At 44.9% G+C, this 18,787-nt stretch overlaps 1 protein-coding gene across 6 annotated transcripts in view; it reads right to left on the minus strand.

Annotated features, from left to right (window-relative positions):
• Positions 1-18,787, minus strand: part of gria3b (glutamate receptor, ionotropic, AMPA 3b) — a 194,901-nt gene that overhangs the window by 118,731 nt on the left and 57,383 nt on the right. For 5 of the 6 annotated variants that reach the window (XR_013789992.1, XM_079501011.1, XM_079501013.1 and 2 more), the window contains exon 3: positions 10,717-10,956. Coding sequence is in view for 5 of the 6 variants with exons in the window: in XM_079501011.1 (XP_079357137.1) it covers positions 10,717-10,956 (240 nt within the window). In the remaining variant the exon portion in view is untranslated. Of the gene's footprint in view, positions 1-10,716; positions 10,957-12,627; positions 12,677-18,787 lie in introns of those variants that run through there. The other variant, XM_079501012.1, reaches the window with a different exon arrangement.

Raw genomic sequence — 18,787 nt, forward strand, 5'->3', positions numbered from 1 at the left:
GTACAGTTGGGTGCCACCGATATTGTCCCTCATCATTTGACCCATTTAGGCCTGACCTCAACATTTAAAAAAATCCTTCTAAATCCTCCAGTTTTCTGAAATAAATATTTTCACGATTTTTCAAAAATAGCAGATCTACAAGCTCATAGCGCGCCACTCGGTGGCGCGCTATGAGCTTGTAGATCTGCTATTTTTCAATAGCTAAATTATAACATAGTTTAAAACACCAAAAGGGGTTCCCGCCCAAAATGGGTTAACTGTACTTTTGCGCAGATCACGCAAACCTCAGCAAAAAGAAAAGGACAATATCGATGGCCTCCAACTGTACATATTCAGCGAAGGCTTTCTCCACAATAACAGAAAACAAAATATACTACGTAGTATAGAGCCCTGAGGGACTCCGGTCAACCATAGGTTTTAAGGTGTTCTAATGACACAGATAAGGTCAATATTGTCCCTGGTGGTGTCCCAAAACCGTTACTTTTCAGAATATGGAAAAAAATATATTTTTTGTCACAAGCTCTTAATATTTTTCACCGGCTCAATGTTTATAAAACCAACATGACACAACATGTCACACGTCACATTACGACGTGCTGCTGTGAACTTGGGCTATATTGGCTACTTTTGCGTGATAGGACTACTACTGTTGTTGTTCGATGAAGTAGGGCATTCATTTACAAGAAAATAAATATAAACAGTATAAAAATGGTGTTCTTTGACCAGGATCTACTTAGCTAGTGAGGAGAGTGACTGGCTGACAAGGACATATGATCCGTTTTAGCCGTTGTACATTATTTATTTTGTTATGAATGTCATATGTTCAACGGCAATAAATTACACGTCTTCCTAATGTGTATGTGTATCATAAAATTGTGCTCATACTATGATAGTGGCATAAAATGAACGGGAAAAACAATTAAAACGTTAATCGTGACATTTCACCGCCAACTAAAATGCCACGATCGTGACAGGCCTACAGTTGGAGGCCATCGATATTGTCCTTTTCTTTTTGCTGAGGTTTGCGTGATCTGCGCAAAACCCCTTTTGGTGTTTTAAACATTATGTTATAATTTAGCTATTGAAAAATAGCAGATCTACAAGCTCATAGCGCGCCACCGAGTGGCGCGCTACGAGCTTGTAGGTCTGCTATTTTTGAAAAATCGTGAAAATATTTATTTCAGAAAACTGGAGGATTTAGAAGGATTTTTTTTAATTTTGAGGTCAGGCCTAAATGGGTCAAATGATAAGGGACAATATCGGTGGCACCCAACTGTACATTTGAGGTGCTGTAACGGGTGTAGGCACGGGCCGTTCTGAGCTGAAGTGCTTGTAATGGACAGGGGTCATCGCCCTGCTGCCTTGTTGTGGTGGTTGTAATGGACAGGGGTCATCGCCCTGCTGCCTTGTTGTGGTGGTTGTAATGGACAGGGGTCATCGCCCTGCTGCCTTGTTGTGGTGGTTGTAATGGACAGGGGTCATCGCCCTGCTGCCTTGTTGTGGTGGTTGTAATGGACAGGGGTCATCGCCCTGCTGCCTTGTTGTGGTGGTTGTAATGGACAGGGGTCATCGCCCTGCTGCCTTGTTGTGGTGGACATTTCTGTCAAATTTGTATTTTTTCCACAGACATACAAAGTGCGTGGGCAATAACATTACCAGAAACGCATACAGAGATAGCCCTGAATGACCATAACAGCTCTGTAACTCTGAGAGTGTACACATGGAACCTTACGGGTCCATTTGGTTCCATGTGAACACTCAGAGTTACCCATTTACCGCTACCATTATTTAATCCCTCCGTCGCGTCCTGCCAGGGTTTTATCGCGCGTGACACTTATTTTGAAGAGCCAAATATCCGTAATCGCATTTTACTATGAAACCATTCCGTGTGTGTTGACGAAGCTGGTGATTGTTCTCTCGGTCGGTGGTGGAAAAAGTGGACCGCGAGTATCACAGCGCCTGCTACAGGCCGTTGAAAACGCTTGTCTGGGACAAAGCGACCCCTGCAATGTCGCTTCTGTGAGATAAAGCCGTCTGAAAACAGAGCCGGCAATGTAAGTGGATGCGCGCGCATTTTCAAAATGGCCGCGCCCATTGGGTCAGAAGCATAACAAAGCTAACGGACGGTAGATTTCGATACGATCGTATTAAAACATGCATTAATGAATACATCGCTGTTAAAACGGCTTTTCCGTTTGTGGCAGGCTACAAGATTCTACGTGTTAATATTCCTATGTTCCTGGCGGGCAAACGATTAAGGGGGTGCTTGTAAATAAAACATCTGAGAACCACTAGTACTATTTTGGACTCCTAATATACCCATGGTGTCAAACTAAATAACTGTCATACATATTCTGGAGAAAACCTGGAGACTTGACATTCAGTAATTAGGTCCTATGATCAAAATAAGATCATTACAATGGAGTGTAAAAAAGAAAATGGAACATTTGCCACAGAGACATTTGTCCGTGCACGGACATATTGACGACCCCTGGTAATGGGGCTATTGCATTGGATACTATGTCAAAAGGCAGTAACAACAACAGTCCAGCAGTTGAACGATAAAAGAAAACAGTGTTGTTACAGCCGCTGGTGCTGTGTGAGGCTCATTTTCCTCCTAACTGTATCCCATTCAGAATATTGATTGTTAGCCGATACGTTGGAAGGAGATGGCAGCGGGCCCGAGCATTGTTCTTAATTTGTCATCGCCTCCATCAAGTGACACAGGATGGAGGCCGCGTCGATAATTCCAGACAGGCTTAAATCGCCACGTCTCGCAACAGCATCGCCCGACCTAAATGGATGCCAGCTCCGGGTCTCACCAACAAATGTCAGTGGGATTGCTCTCCCCCAAAATTGCCATTTACCAAAATGTCAATGGAAAATGAGAGACGACTGTCAGGCCTGCTCTCTGAGCACCTCATTCATACACACACACAGAGAGCAGTACAAGGGCACATGAGATAGATAGTTTAACAGTTATTTTATCATATAAATCGTATATCTAACATCCCACAGCTTGTACCTGTATGAGTGAGCGACAAATAAATCCCTCTAGAGAGAGACAGACAACACAGACAGTAATATTACTGTAGTGCTACATGTCTCCCCAGTGAGGAATTGTTTGGAAGATCCAAAGCATCTGTTTTTGTGTTGTTGTCAGTAAGACTAATGGAATAATACATTATAATTTCGTCTCTACTGGGAGCACTGCTGCTGCAAGACTAAACCCCATGGAGGACACCGCTGGTGTGACGGTCCGATTGATTGATCATTAAAACAAATATACTCTGAAAATGCACAGGCCCACAGAGTCTGACCACTTGACTGTTAAGTGGCCATGCAGATGGGTGGGCCGTGAGTTGAGAATTTCAACTTACTGGGCCCGGTGATTCACACAAGATTGGGATTGGAAACAGGAGAGGGTGAAGGAAAAAGAGGACATGTGTGTCAGCATTAGAGAGAGAGAGAGAGAGAGAGAGAGAGAGAGAGAGAGAGAGAGAGAGAGAGAGAGAGAGAGAGAGAGAGAGAGAGACTCATACACACCGACTCATAAATCAAGTGGAGGTGAGATTGCTGAATCAGGGTTGATTGTGCCTGGGAGAGACAATAAAGCGTGTAATCATCAGTCTCTGCTGCACAGGCCTGGCAATTATCTGCCCAAACCTGACCGGCAGAACAAAAAGGGCAAAAATCCATCTCACTTCAAGCGCGTACGGCCCCATGCCATGTAGCCGCTTTACGAGAGGGGTCCTTTCTTCTGCGTCCCAGAACCAGAGATAAACCAACCAGAACTAACCCAGAACCAGAGCTAAACCAACCAGAGCTAAACCAGAACCAGAGCTAAACCAGAACCAGAGATAAACCAGAACCAGAGATAAACCAACCAGAGCTAAACCAGAACCAGAGCTAAACCAACCAGAGCTAAACCAGAACCAGAGATAAACCAACCAGAGCTAAACCAACCAGAGCTAAACCAACCAGAGATAAACCAACCAGAGCTAAACCAGAACCAGAGCTAAACCAACCAGAGCTAAACCAGAACCAGAGATAAACCAACCAGAGCTAAACCAGAACCAGAGCTAAACCAACCAGAGCTAAACCAGAACCAGAGCTAACCCAGAACCAGAGCTAAACCAACCAGAGCTAAACCAGAACCAGAGCTAAACCAACCAGAGCTAAACCAGAACCAGAGCTAAACCAGAACCAGAGCTAAACCAACCAGAGCTAAACCAGAACCAGAGCTAAACCAACCAGAGCTAAACCAACCAGAGCTAAACCAACCAGAGCTAAACCAGAACCAGAGCTAAACCAACCAGAGCTAAACCAACCAGAGCTAAACCAGAACCAGAGCTAAACCAGAACCAGAGCTAAACCAACCAGAGCTAAACCAGAACCAGAGCTAAACCAAAGGATCATATTATTCACTTTTTGCAAGAGTGAAGAATTGCCAAAAAAAAAATAGGAAAAAAAAAAAGAATAGCGGCGCTTGCTGAGGTAGGAGCTGTAACGAGGGACTGTCCATTTTCCCCCGGCTAGCCGGGGGTCATGCTTGGAGAGTAATTTGAGTGGACAGCAGTAGTGTCTGTGGAAAGGACCGTTGTGCTTCTTCTCTGAGCATGCAGGCTAGTGCCGGGACCCGTCATCTCTCCTGAGACACACGTGCGTGCACGTGTGTGTGCACACGCAGGCGCACACACAGAGCAGCTTTCATGCTGCACATGCAATATGTTTGACTGTTATCAGATATCGAATAGGTCAAAGAGTTTTTGGCTTGGGAGGAGGATGGAGAGAGACAGAGCATTCTAAAGCCCTAACCACACCAAAGGGTCACCTGATGCAACTCCTTTGGTCCAAACGGTTGCAAGGAGTAAACGCTAAAACCGTCTTGACCCTTTGGTGTGGTTTTGGCCATTGAATTCCATGCGATGAATCACTAGGGTCAACGTGGGTCAACATGCAACAAGACATATCACACAGACCCTTTGGTGTGGTTAGGGTTTTAAATGTTAACAATGCAAGTTGTTTTGGATGTACAGTGTTTATCCTCACTACTCAAGACGGAAATACTTATTTAAAGTTATGCAATTTCAAGGACATTTCGCTCAGAGTTTGGAGGCTATTGGATCTGTAATTCCACGTATTTCGAAGAATATAATTCTGGAGGTGAAAACACCCATACTATAATTCTATAAATCGACAGAGTTAGATAGATAAGAATCTCCATTTTCTGAGAGTGCTTATCATCAATGGTTTAGTTGAGCAGGTCACACATACAATGACTTAACAAGAAGAGCAGCAATGCTTCTAAAGTGTGTCTCTTCAATATGACTCCACTTGATCCCACTGGCACCATGCTCATCACCACTGCTTTCAAACAGCACTCTCAAACTGGTATTTAGTTCACAAATTTCCCTCCATTTCCCTCTAATACATCAAAGGCGTAGCTGGAACATCTCTCTCCGACGGAAAACACTGCCGGGCTAAAAGCTTATTTTTTCCCTCACCAATTTTCCTTTTTTTATTTTGGTTCAATAAGGAAGACGCATGCGCAGCATGGTTGTAATTAATCTGTTTTATTGACTGAATGAAACCCTCCGGTGGAAGTGAGCTACTTTGATTGGTTTTCTGTAGAACAATATTTAAAATAATATTTTTCTCCCAAACAGCAGGGTTTGGAGAATAATTGCTCATTTGCTTCTAGGGTTGTGTGCATCGGTGCTTTTATCGAGCATATGCGAATTAAAATGGCAGAGGCACTCGAGAAAGCAATAAATTGCAGTGGGACCTACGGCCGAAGACTTTGCTCTTGTTTATTCATCCGACACAATGACAAAAGCAGAGAAAATACTAAGATTTCAAAGAAAAATATTGTATACTTTTGACTCCATTAGTACTTTTCTAGAAACTGGAAAAGTTCTGAATTAACCACTTCATGCCCATTCTGAATGTAGTGAAAATAGTCAGTCTACAAGCTCAGAACAAAGAGTACTTGGTCCATTACTGCAAATAACTATCGGAGACCTGTAACTACTTGCAGAGGACATCATGATAAAAACATATTGATGGCTTTATTGAACTTTGTCATTTCAATTTGAAAGTATACTGTTGGCCTTCAGGTCAGAGAGCCAGTCTGCCCAGCTGTCAACATTGGCATATTAGAGTACCATTAGTCTGAGCCTTGAACGGGCCCGTATACATCGATTTACATTATCGAGCAGTGTTTCTCAGTGGTTCCCAAACATTGCTGGATCAGATCCGACTTGAAAATGAACAAAGTGTTCGCTCAGTGGTCAGATGGGTCAGATGGGTGGGTCACGTGCATTTTCAGAGTTTTCAAGTTCAATTTAACTTTGTTTGGGAGGTTTGGGCCCTCACATCTAGGCCTTCGAACCTCACACCACCGATCGGATCAATATGCCCATATTTGAAGATGTAAGTTCACATTGTCCCTTTAAATCCATATATGGAGATCCCTGATGTCATCAGGAATGCCCATTTCATAGTCATAGTGACAGAGGTCCAGCCTGTCCTCCCTTAAGCCTATGATATGATCAATCAATTTTAATATATACCGTAGGATATGATCAATCAATTTTAATATATAGGATATGATCAATCAATTTTAATATATAGGATATGATCAATCAATCGATGGTGTTCTGTTTGGGTTGATGGAACCAACATTTATTTATTTATTTTATATCCCACAATTTTGCAACCCATTTTTTCACCCAGTAGTATCAATTATCTAATGTAATCCTGGGCGCTTCCTCTGCCAACCTGGGGGGGCAGCGGACTGACCTCATGCTTCCTTCTATTCTGCCAACCTGGGGGGGCAGCGGACTGACCTCATGCTTCCTTCTATGTATGAGGAGTCCAAGCTGCATCTTTTCACCTGACAGGGGGGAGTTTCCCCGGCCGGACATAGCGTGTGGAAGGAACACGTTATTCCGACCAGTTTCTTTCCCCTCCATCAGGCGCCGCGGCTGGCCAGGGGGAGGTAGTTTAGAGACCAGGACTACTGCATGTTTTTTGTGAGGGTACCTACCCTAGGGGACACGGGGAGAACATGCAAACTCCACACAGAAAGGCCCTTTCGCCAACCGGGTATGGGCACTGATGACGCGGAGGGGAGAACACGCCACCAGCACGCACAGCGTCCCCAGCGGGTACCGAACCCAGGACCTTCTATAGCTGTGAGGCGACAGCGCTACCGAGCCCCCCGATGGAATCAATATAGTATCCTTTAAGTTATTTGTCGGCATCACAATGAAAACTCATTTTTCTAGGTTTTAAAGATAAAATACCTGGACTTTTTTTTTCTCCACGGAAATTGTTGTAGGCCTATGTTTAAATTATCAATAAAATCAAATTATTTGGGGATCCACTTGCAATATCCTCACGGTCCACAGGTTGGGCGTCACTGCTGTAGGTGACAGGTGGTCCGGGAACCACCAGTGGTTCTTGGTGATTCTACTAAATGATGGAGACTTGGTAACCAAATGGAGATCTTGAATGAAGAGTGTAAAATGGTTGATAAACATCTGTATTACTTAATTTACAATAAGTCTACACATTGTTATTTGATAACACATTATCTCTCCTATGGTACCAATACAGCATGACATTATCTCTCCTATGGTACCAATACGGCATGGAATTGAGGGCAAAGTCTTATCCAACGATAACAAAACATTTAGTCTTGGATCTGAGAGGCTAAATCTCATCAAATGGTGGTCCGTGGCTCAAATGGTGGTCCGTGGCTCAAATGGTGTTCCGTGGCTCAAATGGTGGTCCGTGGCTCAAATGGTGGTCCGTGGCTCAAATGGTGTTCCGTGGCTCAAATGGTGGTCCGTGGCTCAAATGGTGGTCCGTGGCTCAAATGGTGGTCCGTGGCTCAAATGCCCAATAAGTAATGGACCTTGACATGGAAAGGGTTGAAAACCACTGCTGTATATTTATATACTTTTGTTTGACATACAACTGAACCAGCAAAAGCACAGAACAGTGCCTCAACGGAACGCCAGAGAATTATGTTCTTTCTGCCCATTCTCAAGGTGACTCAAAGCATGTGCACGATTGCACAAAGCCCCCCCCCCCCCCCCCCCCCCCCTGCCCCCCGCCCCCCCACCACCCAAAAAAAAGGAGGGAAAAAAAGAAATAAATTACCTTTTAAATCACTGCCTGAAAATTGCCGTCAGGCACCCACCCCACAAATCTTCTCGCACTTCACTGGAAAAATCCTTGAATCCACCCCCAACCCCTTGTCGTCTCACCTGCTGTTGTCCCTAATGTCCAGGAGACCCGGGCCACCTCATAACAGAAGTACAGTCTCCGTGACACATCTGTCTACTTGATGAGCCAAGTGTCAACAGTCCCCCGCCTGCACCCGCAAAGTTGTTGGATGGAGTGCATCGATAAACAACTTTAATCCCCTCTTGGGGCCAATGTCCTCCCACTAATAAGCGATCGTATTACAACACCATGGCGGTACAGACAGAGAGAGAGAGAAAGAGAGAGGGGGGAGGGTGGGGGGGTTGGCACCAGTGGTGGACAATGTACTCAACCCCAGTACTTGAGTAAAAGTATACATATTCCAGTATATTCCACTATAATTTGAAATAAGGCATACATGGCTCATTCATAATGTACCTTTTCCCTTTCTAGAAATATAGTGGAGTCAAAAGTACAATAATATTTATCTTTGAAATGTAAGGGAGTGAAAGTCACAATAATCCAAAATGTAAATAGTACAGTAGGTTACTTACAGATACTCACAGAATATACTTTAAGCACAGTACTCAAGTAAATGCACTTTGGCACCGTCCACCACTGTTTGGCCAAGGCTAGAGCAGAGGTGGAGAGAGCCGGTCAATCATACCTGGGACCGCCAACACTGTGATTTAGTCATTCAATGTTTATTTTTCTCAGCTCCATTTTTCTTTCCTTTGCTTTGTCCTGTCTCATTTTTTTCCTATTACTCCATTTTCTGCATCCACCCTTGTCGCTCCTTCACTCTCTCACTGGCAAGGACAGCATGTCTGTAATTTAAGACCCGTTCCCAGTGGTGGACAGTAGCTAAGTACGCTTACTGTGAGTATATTTTGAGCATCTGTACTTCACTTGAGTATTTGTATTTTCAGATATACGGAAGTGGACTTTCACAGTTTCACTCCACTACATTTCACTACTTTTGATTTGACCATATCTTTTTAGGAAAGAGAAAAGTAGCGTACATTACGAATAACCTATATACGGCCGGCATATTTCAAATACAAGCTCACAATGTGTCGACATGTGATGCATTGTAAGCTTGTAGATCGGCTATTTTCACTATTATCGATCAGCTTTCTGGAAAATATATTTTCCTTTCCGTGGCTGTGCTTTTAGACTGGCCTGGACAGGGACAGACAGAGAGATGGATGGACGGCGGGAGACAGCAGACCCCCTGGGGGGAGTCTGGTGGTTGCTGGGTGGCGGTGGGTCAGTGCTGAAGGACGTGCTGGTTGCTAGGGACCGCGGGGGGGGGGGGGGGGGGATTGCAGCGAGGGCTCCACTCAGACTGACCCTAATTAAGCACACATTATCTGCAGGCTGCATGGAGGATTAAGGCTCTCAGAACCAACCGGACCCTGCAGAGGCCTGGGGGGGTCCCGAGACACCGGGACTCTGGCACTAAAGCACACTTTATATCCACCCACAGAGAGAGAGAGAGAGAGAGAGAGAGAGAGAGAGAATAGAGGGCTACATTGGAAAGGGTTCAGAAAATAAGACCCAGTCAGAGAACAGCGTCTAGTGCAGAAGAGGCAGGTTGCTTACCTTCAGGTCAGGACCTTAATAATAAGCGAATAAACACAAGAACCATTGAGCTGCTCTGTTCAACATGGCCATGGAATGGACACACTTCATTTGGCGTCCTCACAATCGTTGCTTCTCAAAGAAACAAGGCACAATGTGGCCGTCTGTCACCCTCCGTTCATTAACGCCAAGGTGCTCTTTATCCTAATTCAGAGCTACAGTATAGGGGTGGGTGTGCGATTATTCAATTGTGCAATAAATTGAGCTAATTTCCTCGTCTGACATTCAAAATTGCAGCGCCGCTCGCATGGTCATGTTGACATTGTGTCAAACAGGCCTACGATGCCACATTAAACCCCACGTCTATTGTTCAACCAAGCTGTGCAATCTGGGAACTGTGCAAAACCTTTATTGAAGCGACACAATGAGAAAACCCCACGGGCACGGGACTGGGATTTTCTGATGAAACCATTTTAGAGCAGCTGTGAGCATACCTCTCATTTCATAGCAGAGACGAGCCAATATGAACACCCTGATTAAACAGGAGATTAACCGAAGAATTACTGTTACAAGACTTTTAAAGGTTATATAGCTCGCAAGGTGTGCAATTTCAGAGGCCCTAAAGTCTAATTATTTCCAGTTTCACTCTCTCCTCCTCGACGGCGTCTGCACTCCATGTAATACATTTCAAACTTACACCAAACTTTTAGCATTAAAAAAAAGAGTCTATCCAACTTCCCGGACGCCTTCCAATAAATATTCATGTGAACTCATCCTCTTGCGGATACCGTTCTGCTGGATGCTATTATTAGGCTCCCATAACACTCTCCGGGGGGACCTTTGCTTGTTAATTGAAGCCGTAAAAAACAAAAAAAAATCCCGCAAACCGGGGCCCGCGACCGAGCGGTCACCTACCTCGGTCGGTGTCGTAGAGGTAGACAAACTTCTGCCACTTGTAGTGGGAGAGCAGGCTGAGCACGGCGCCCCGCAGGGCGGGACGCATCTGGATGACAAACTGCACCTCGTTATCCGTGGGGTAACTGGGCGTGACGAAGGAGGTGTGCAGGGCGCCGCAGAAGGAGGTCAGCGTGTTCATGGACTTCTTGTCGTAGAAGCCAAAGATGGCGTACACTCCGCGGGAGAACTGGGAGCAAACTGTTGAGAGAGAGAGAGAGAGAGAAACACGGCAGTGAGAGAGGGTTAGAGGCGTTTAGGCGTTTAACAGAGAGCCAGACGTGTATAGAATGTTGCAAACGTGCAAAAACAATAGACGCTGCTGTATATGAATCTCTAATGCTCTGGGGCGTTAAGCTGATGTCTCTCACTGGGTGAAGTGACATGGAACACCGCAGTAAGGGGATGTGAGATACTAAACAGTTGTCTGTGTGTGTGTGTGCGTGCATGCTGTACTACAGTACATACACAAAAACACACATACACACGTACTGTGCTCGCACACACAAATACACCCGTACAAACACACATGCATGTGAGTACACACACAACGCATGTAAAGAGAGAATTGAAATTTGCTCTGTACACTGAGGGAAAATCTATAACAGCCAATTTGGAGAATGAGTTGGGCAGTAATATGTGCATTAGTCTTTATCAGCGTGGCCATTTGCATCCGATGACATTTATTCAGCAGAGAAAAAAACCCACTTGCATTTATTTGTATATCTGTCATGAACTCTGGTGTGACAGAAACAATGGTCAGGCAGGACAAATTCCTCGCAGTCAGAAGCAATTAAACTGTAAACCAACTTATTCACACATGCGCACACACACGTTTGTATTGCTATACTTGAGGACATCACAATTTTAGGTCAGCATCGAAAATGGCGAACAATAAGGCAAGGTTGCAGCATACGAAGAAATGGCATATAGGAGGTCCGACAGACTGGATAAATATGTCCAAAATGGGGAGGATACATAATGCATATTGCTGTCAGAGATCCCACTGTGGTGTGAGCGCAACATCCCTTTTCTCTTTTATTTTTCCTTGGATACAGTGTAAATTAATATTACCCAGGTTCAATGGCATTGTCTTAATTTATTTTTCCTTTTTTATTTTATATTTTATTTTATTTTATTTTATTTTATTTTATTTTATTTTATTTTATTTTAAGTATTGTATTATCTTTTCTGTAAATGTTTCGTGGTGTAATGTATTTATTCTTTTCTTGTCTAGTTTAGTTTCATTTGTTGTCTTAATTGTTTGTATGATTATTGTATGTATACATTCTCAGTTATTCCCTTGTGACTAAACTGAAAAAGCAATACAAATCTGAATCATAAAAAAGAAAATGGCGGACAATAGCTGGAAAGTAGCTGGAAAATAGTAATGTAGATCTAGGCTACATCTACAAGCTCACAACACATAGCACTTACATATCTACAAGCTTTGTGAGCTTGTAGATCAGCCATTTTCCGGTGTGTGAGACCGGCACGCAACACAAGCATGAATCAGGCAAATAAAATAAATAACCCCAGGGTACCACAGCCTTCACGATTGTATGCTAACCATAACCTTAATATTTCCTAATCTAAACCTAAAAATATTTGTAACCATAACAGAACCATTTCTCTTATGAGGAGCAGGAAAATGGTCGACATGTCTAATTTTAACAGAACACTTGTTGGTCCTTACAAGTGCACCCCTGACACTGACACTACACAAAAGGCAGGTAGGTTAGACTTAGTTTGGTGGGTGCACACACTGAGCTATATTCAACTGCAGTTTAAGGTTTCCTGTGCTATTAATTATCCCCATACATTATAACATGAATGCTATCACACAACACAGGGTTGAAGTTTGAATCACACCTTTATTCTATATTGTTTAAGTTGCAGAGAATGAAATGTTTGACTCTTGTCTATTCTGTTACCACAGTGGTTCCTGGTTCTGGGCAGTGACAAAGGACCCAAGTGTAGCTTCAGGCTGCCTTATATAGTGCCGGTCTGTTTGTAGGGAGCATGCTTAGTCCATCCAAGCTGAACCATACCAACCGTGGGTTTGTTTAAATTGGGTTTCATTATTATGTGGGCAATTATAATGAGAGTAAAATGACGACACTTTAAAATGTGTCTATAAATTGTCATTTCTGTGGACATTGGAAATGAACTGCTTGTGTCCAGTGGGAGGGGCCTGGCCTTTTTAAGAAGGGGACCTGTCACTCACTGCTCAGGTAGTCAGTGAAGAGATCTGGCCAGTGTTAAATAGTTTTCTTGTGCGTTTTCTTGTTGAGTGTGACACAAGTATAGTAATACTGGCACGCGCACGCACGCACGCACGCACGCACGCACGCACGCACGCAGTCATCTCAGCATCGTTAACAGAACAACACGTGCAGCGCTTGGAAGACAGACACACAGACAGTGCTGTGAGAAGCAGACAGACAGTGGCTTTCCGTGTGGCGAGATCCTCTGAGGACACCAAGTCTGGATACAATTTATCAACATGACACGTCTTATCCCACGCTCTCCAACTGATGGCGTGGGACGACAGCATGGCTCTCTCTCACACACACACACACACACACACACGCGTGCAAACAAACAAACAAACGACGAGAAAATGTAGCTTTTTCTTTTGCCAATGTTGAATTCCACCCAGATCTGTAGATTTGTCGCTGGCGGTTTGGAAACCTTGTATGTCCAGTGTCACAACAAGGTTAGTTGGCACTCAGTTACTTTTCATTCATTCTCCAATGTGGTTATAGTTTAGTTCAGCCGCAAGCTCTTGTTAATACTTTATTAGTTAAATAGTTATGAAACCAACGGACAGACTTAACCACGCTCTAGCCTCGGAAACCGCGGGTGTTTTGTTTTCAAAGAAGAAAAAAAAGCCTGGGTGAGCCGAGCACTACAAGTTGCATAGGAGTGGGAGTGAATGTTGTATTTAAAATCTAAACCAAACAGTGCAGAGGGGCGTCGCTCCAAATCTGGTGATGTCAGTGTTCTCCGCTGCATATTATTTTCAGATGGGGGTCGGCGGCCAAATACATATATTTTTTGGGGTCCTCGACATGAGAACCACTGACGCAGAAACGTAGGTTTTTCAGAAAACTGTCAGGATTTAGAAGACATTTTGAAGACGTGTTTGTGAGCTTGTTGTAGGTTGGCAAAGTTTCAGCTAATTCTATCTGTGTGACAATGTATATGACAAAGTAGGGCATTCAATTGCAAAAAAAAAGAAAAAAAGTGATATATGGAGATACAAGGTTTCTGTCGGACAGCACACCGCTATGTAAATGTGATGAGAGTCACACAAGTACGCCGTAACCTCCCTGGCCACTCGCCGCAGGACGTGAGAAGCATGAGGGTGCACTCCACTCTCCCCGCCAGAGGCCAGGCCGCTGTGTAAATGACACATCAAGGGACTCTCCTCCTCATCTTTGGACTGTTTAATTCCATTCCCTGCCCCTATCTGTCCCACCGCAGACATGCTGGCCCAGCTGCTGAGCTGGGAGAGTAGACATATCCATGCTTGGCTGGCTGACACACGCACACACACACACAGGTGCGCACTCGTGCATACACACACACTCATGCACAAAGCGGCATACACAGTAGAGAGCCTGACCGAAATATTGCTCTGAACGATATATTGGTCATTGTTTAGCTCAGTGGTTCTCAACCAGTGGTGCGGGTGTAGCAGAGTGGCTCACAGCCTCAGACTGATGGCCTCAACAGTCTAATATCTATATCTCCCCCGAGCCGTAGGCTCGGCCAAAGCCTTTGGCTTAGTGGTTAAGATGTTGGATTTCCACGCGGGAGACGCAGGTTAGATTCCTGGGTTTTACATTGGTGCCCTGTGGGAGGAGGTCAAAAGGGGGGTGAGTGTAGCAGAGTGGCTCACAGCCTCAGCCTGATGGCCTCAAAAGTGAAATATCTCCCTCAAAAGTGAAATATCTCCCTCAAAAGTGTAATATCTCCCCTGAGCCGTAGGCAATTGTGGTTAAGATGGTGGCTTTCCACGCAGGAGACCCGGGTTCGATTCCTGGGTGTTACACGGAGACCACCACAGGTTCTAGTGGCCTCCAGCTAAATAATAAAAATAATAATATCGGTCGCAGATTACTATGAAAATCTGCAAAACCTGTCAGTCAGTGTGTCTGTCTGTTATAGCGTTATGCTCCATATATGGTTGTCAGTCTGTCACGCCTCGTGACAGGCTCCATATATGGCTGTCTCCATATATAAAGATCACGACTCCTCGTGACACGCTCCATATATGGAGTGTGTCATCAATATAAAGCCCAGATTGGGAATGTCAATATATGGACATATGACAGTCTCATGATAAACAGTGTGGTTGCAAATGAACCAATAATTATTAAATTATCAAAACACTGTAAAAGATGGACACACACACACACACACACACACACACACACACACACACACACACACACACACACACACACACACACACACACACACACACACACACACACACACACACACACACACACACACACACACACACACACACACACACTTGATAGTTGCGCACAACAAATTAAACCCGGAATAAGTACAGTTAAGTGTATTTACGGGTGAATGGTGCGTTCTGCGGTTCTGAAGCAGAGATAGAGGGGGGGGGGGGGGGGGGGGGGGGGGGCATGCTCTATGCATGAGCGAGGCCCTGTTCCTCTCCGGAATTCCATCTCCTTAATTTGGGCCAGTGCCATTCGACGCAGAACAACGTCCCAGGGGAGCGGTTCTGGCCGCCTGCTTCTCCATCCCACTCTCTGGCTCTGCTCCACTCAGCCGTCCGCTCACTGCTTATTAGGTTGAGCTTTGAACAAGCTCAGACTTCAATAAGAGATATGTCTCCTTTCCTTCTCACCCCCGCCCCATTCTGCTCCTGTGCTCCCATCTCACTCCACCCACTCTCTCTCGCCCTCTCCCTCCCTCTCTCTCCTTTTAACGATAGCATATCTCCATGCTGCACTGGCCCTACCACTCCCTTCACTCTCACTCACTATCTTCCTTCCATCCCCTCCCCTTCGCCCACCGATATCTCTCCATGCAGTACTAATTCCCCCCTCTCTCTCTCTCGCCCCCCCCCCTACCCCCCCCACCCCCCCCCACCCCTCTCTCCCCCACACTCCGCTATCCCAGGCTCACTGCTCTATTCGACCTCTCGTTTCCCTCCCAACCATCTGCCAGTTCCCTAAAGCACACATTCACTTCAAGCATGGCAGTTTCTCTTGTCTCTCTCTCTCTCCCTCCCATCCTCTCTCTCCCTCCCATCCCCTCTCTCTCTCTCTCTCTCTCTCTCTCTCTCTCTCTTTCCCTCTTTCTACCTGAGTGCCTCTCCTCCTTTCTGATTGTTTCCCCATAATCTCATCCTGTGCTGTTGTCGGCCTGGAGCCATTTTGCAGCAGACATCGGGAGGAGAGCTGGAGTTGAGTTCTGTGCGAAGTTTGTGGTTCAATTCAGGGGAAACGGCCACGGTTGGGGGAAGGGGGAGATAAATGCTCATCGGAGCAATGCGTGCTCCACTGCTTCGCCTCATCCCTCCCAGAAATTAAGTGAAATAGAAATAGATGATGACGGTGGAACTAAAGCAGGACTTTCCTTCAGTATGCAGGTCTGGAGGGACTGCCGTCAGTTTGGTGGTTCTGTGCGTGACTGTGTGCGCGCGTGTGTGTGTGTGTGGCCTTGGATTTGAATAATGCATGTTTACTTCTCAGCCTAGCTGGGAACACGTGCTTCTGCAGAATTGTGAATTTAGCCCACAGAGGGAGCGTGAGAGTGGACCGCCTGAAGATGAAGGTCTAAGCAAGAGACACAAACATGTAGGACTGCAAAAAAAATGGGAACTTGCCCCGGGAGTTAAAAGGGGAATATGTGTGAATTAATCAGAATAAAATGGAAATGTAGGAGATAACAAAAAAGATGGGACCCCAAGGAATCTTTTTGTGATGCAGCTCAACACTGTGGCTCAGCAAAAGCACTGCATTAGTGTGCAAAATGCTGAGAATTATTTGCACATGTGATCCACAGTGAATATGATGGGAGAATGCATTATGCTCAGTGATGTGCAATGTGATGTTAGAATGCAGTGCATGTGATGGGAGAATGCATGTGATGGGAGAATGCATGTGATGGGAGAATGCATGTGATGGGTGAATGCATGCGATGGGTGAATGCACGTTGCATGTGATGTTAGAATGCACATTGCATGTGATGTTAGAATGCACATTGCATGTGATGTTAGAATGCATTTCACATGTGATGTTAGAATGCATTTCACATGTGATGGGTGAATGCACGTTGCATGTGATGGGTGAATGCACGTTGCATGTGATGTTAGAATGCACGTTGCATGTGATGGGTGAATGCACGTTGCATGTGATGGGAAAATGCATGTCGCATGTGATGTTAGAATGCACGTTGCATGTGATGGGTGAATGCATGTCGCATGTGATGTTAGAATGCACGTTGCATGTGATGGGTGAATGCATGTCGCATGTGATGTTAGAATGCACGTTGCATGTGATGGGTGAATGCACGTTGCATGTGATGGGAGAATGCACGTTGCATGTGATGGGAAAATGCATGTCGCATGTGATGTTAGAATGCACGTTGCATGTGATGGGTGAATGCACGTTGCATGTGATGGGAGAATGCACGTCACATGTGATGGGTGAATGCACATCACATGTGATGGGTGAATGCATGTCACATTTGATGGGATAATGCACATCACATGTGGGGTGAATGCACATCACATGTGATGGGTGAATGCACGTCACATGTGATGGGAGAATGCACATCACATGTGATGGGTGAATGCACATCACATGTGATGGGTGAATGCACGTCACATTTGATGGGATAATGCACATCACATGTGGGGTGAATGCACATCACATGTGATGGGTGAATGCACATCACATGTGGGGTGAATGCACATCACATGTGATGGGTGAATGCACATCACATGTGGGGTGAATGCACATCACATGCAATGTTAGAATTAACGTTGCATGTAATGGGAGAATGCACATCGCATGTGATGGAATAATGCATTATGCATTATAGTAAATGATCCATACGTGTGATCGGGGCAACTGTGGCTCAGGAGGTAGAGCAGGTCTCCAATGATCCGTGGGTCGGCGGTTCGAATCCCGGCTGTCCTTGGGCAAGACACTGAACCCCAAATTGTTCCAGATGTGCTGGTTGGAGCCTCGCATGGCTTCCGCCGCAATCGGTGTATGAATGTGTGTGTGAATGGGTGAATGTAATGCACTATATGTAAAGCGCCTTGGATAAAGGCGCTATATAAATGCACCATTTACCATTTATGGAGGAGTACACCTACACATTGCATTGGATTACAGTGCTCTGGATTAAGGCTAATTTATCAAATCTCGGGATCTCGTCCCTGGCTACCTGCATTATTAAATTAATATCGGGATCTCGGGCATGGCTTCCAAATTGTTAATGAGATTGGTGCATTACACTGAAACAACAGAATTTAACCGTTTACTCCATATAAAGATTAGCAGAAATAGTTTTTTGGGGCACCATTTCAAAATACCCAAGCTTAACACATTCACCGACGTTGACGTAGATTTACATCAAGTCTAATACAACGGTTAAGCTTGGATTACGTCATGTGGTCTTTTCAGTGGTCTATGATAGATTGCGCTCTTCACCAACATATGCATGGTTCTAGGTTACTAAGCAACAGATACAACGGGAAATTAACCGGAAGTGAAAATTCCGCCTCCACATTATCAGAACCAGAGAAATGCATTTATCTCGGATTCTCTTCCCAGATTGCGTTTTTGGTCAAAACAAGCTTTATTCAACGGCCCATAACCAGAGAACCGACGGTCGCCGCCACATTTTTTTCCGTGTGAAAGAAGAGACAATCGTCTGTCACCACACAGCGTATTCCTACATCCACTTCAGGTTGGACCTTCAAAATAAGGGTTTTGGCAGTTTTGGAATAATTAATGAATGA

This window comes from Electrona antarctica (assembly GCF_951216825.1).
Source record: "Electrona antarctica genome assembly, chromosome: 1".
Taxonomy (NCBI): Eukaryota; Metazoa; Chordata; class Actinopteri; order Myctophiformes; family Myctophidae; genus Electrona; species Electrona antarctica.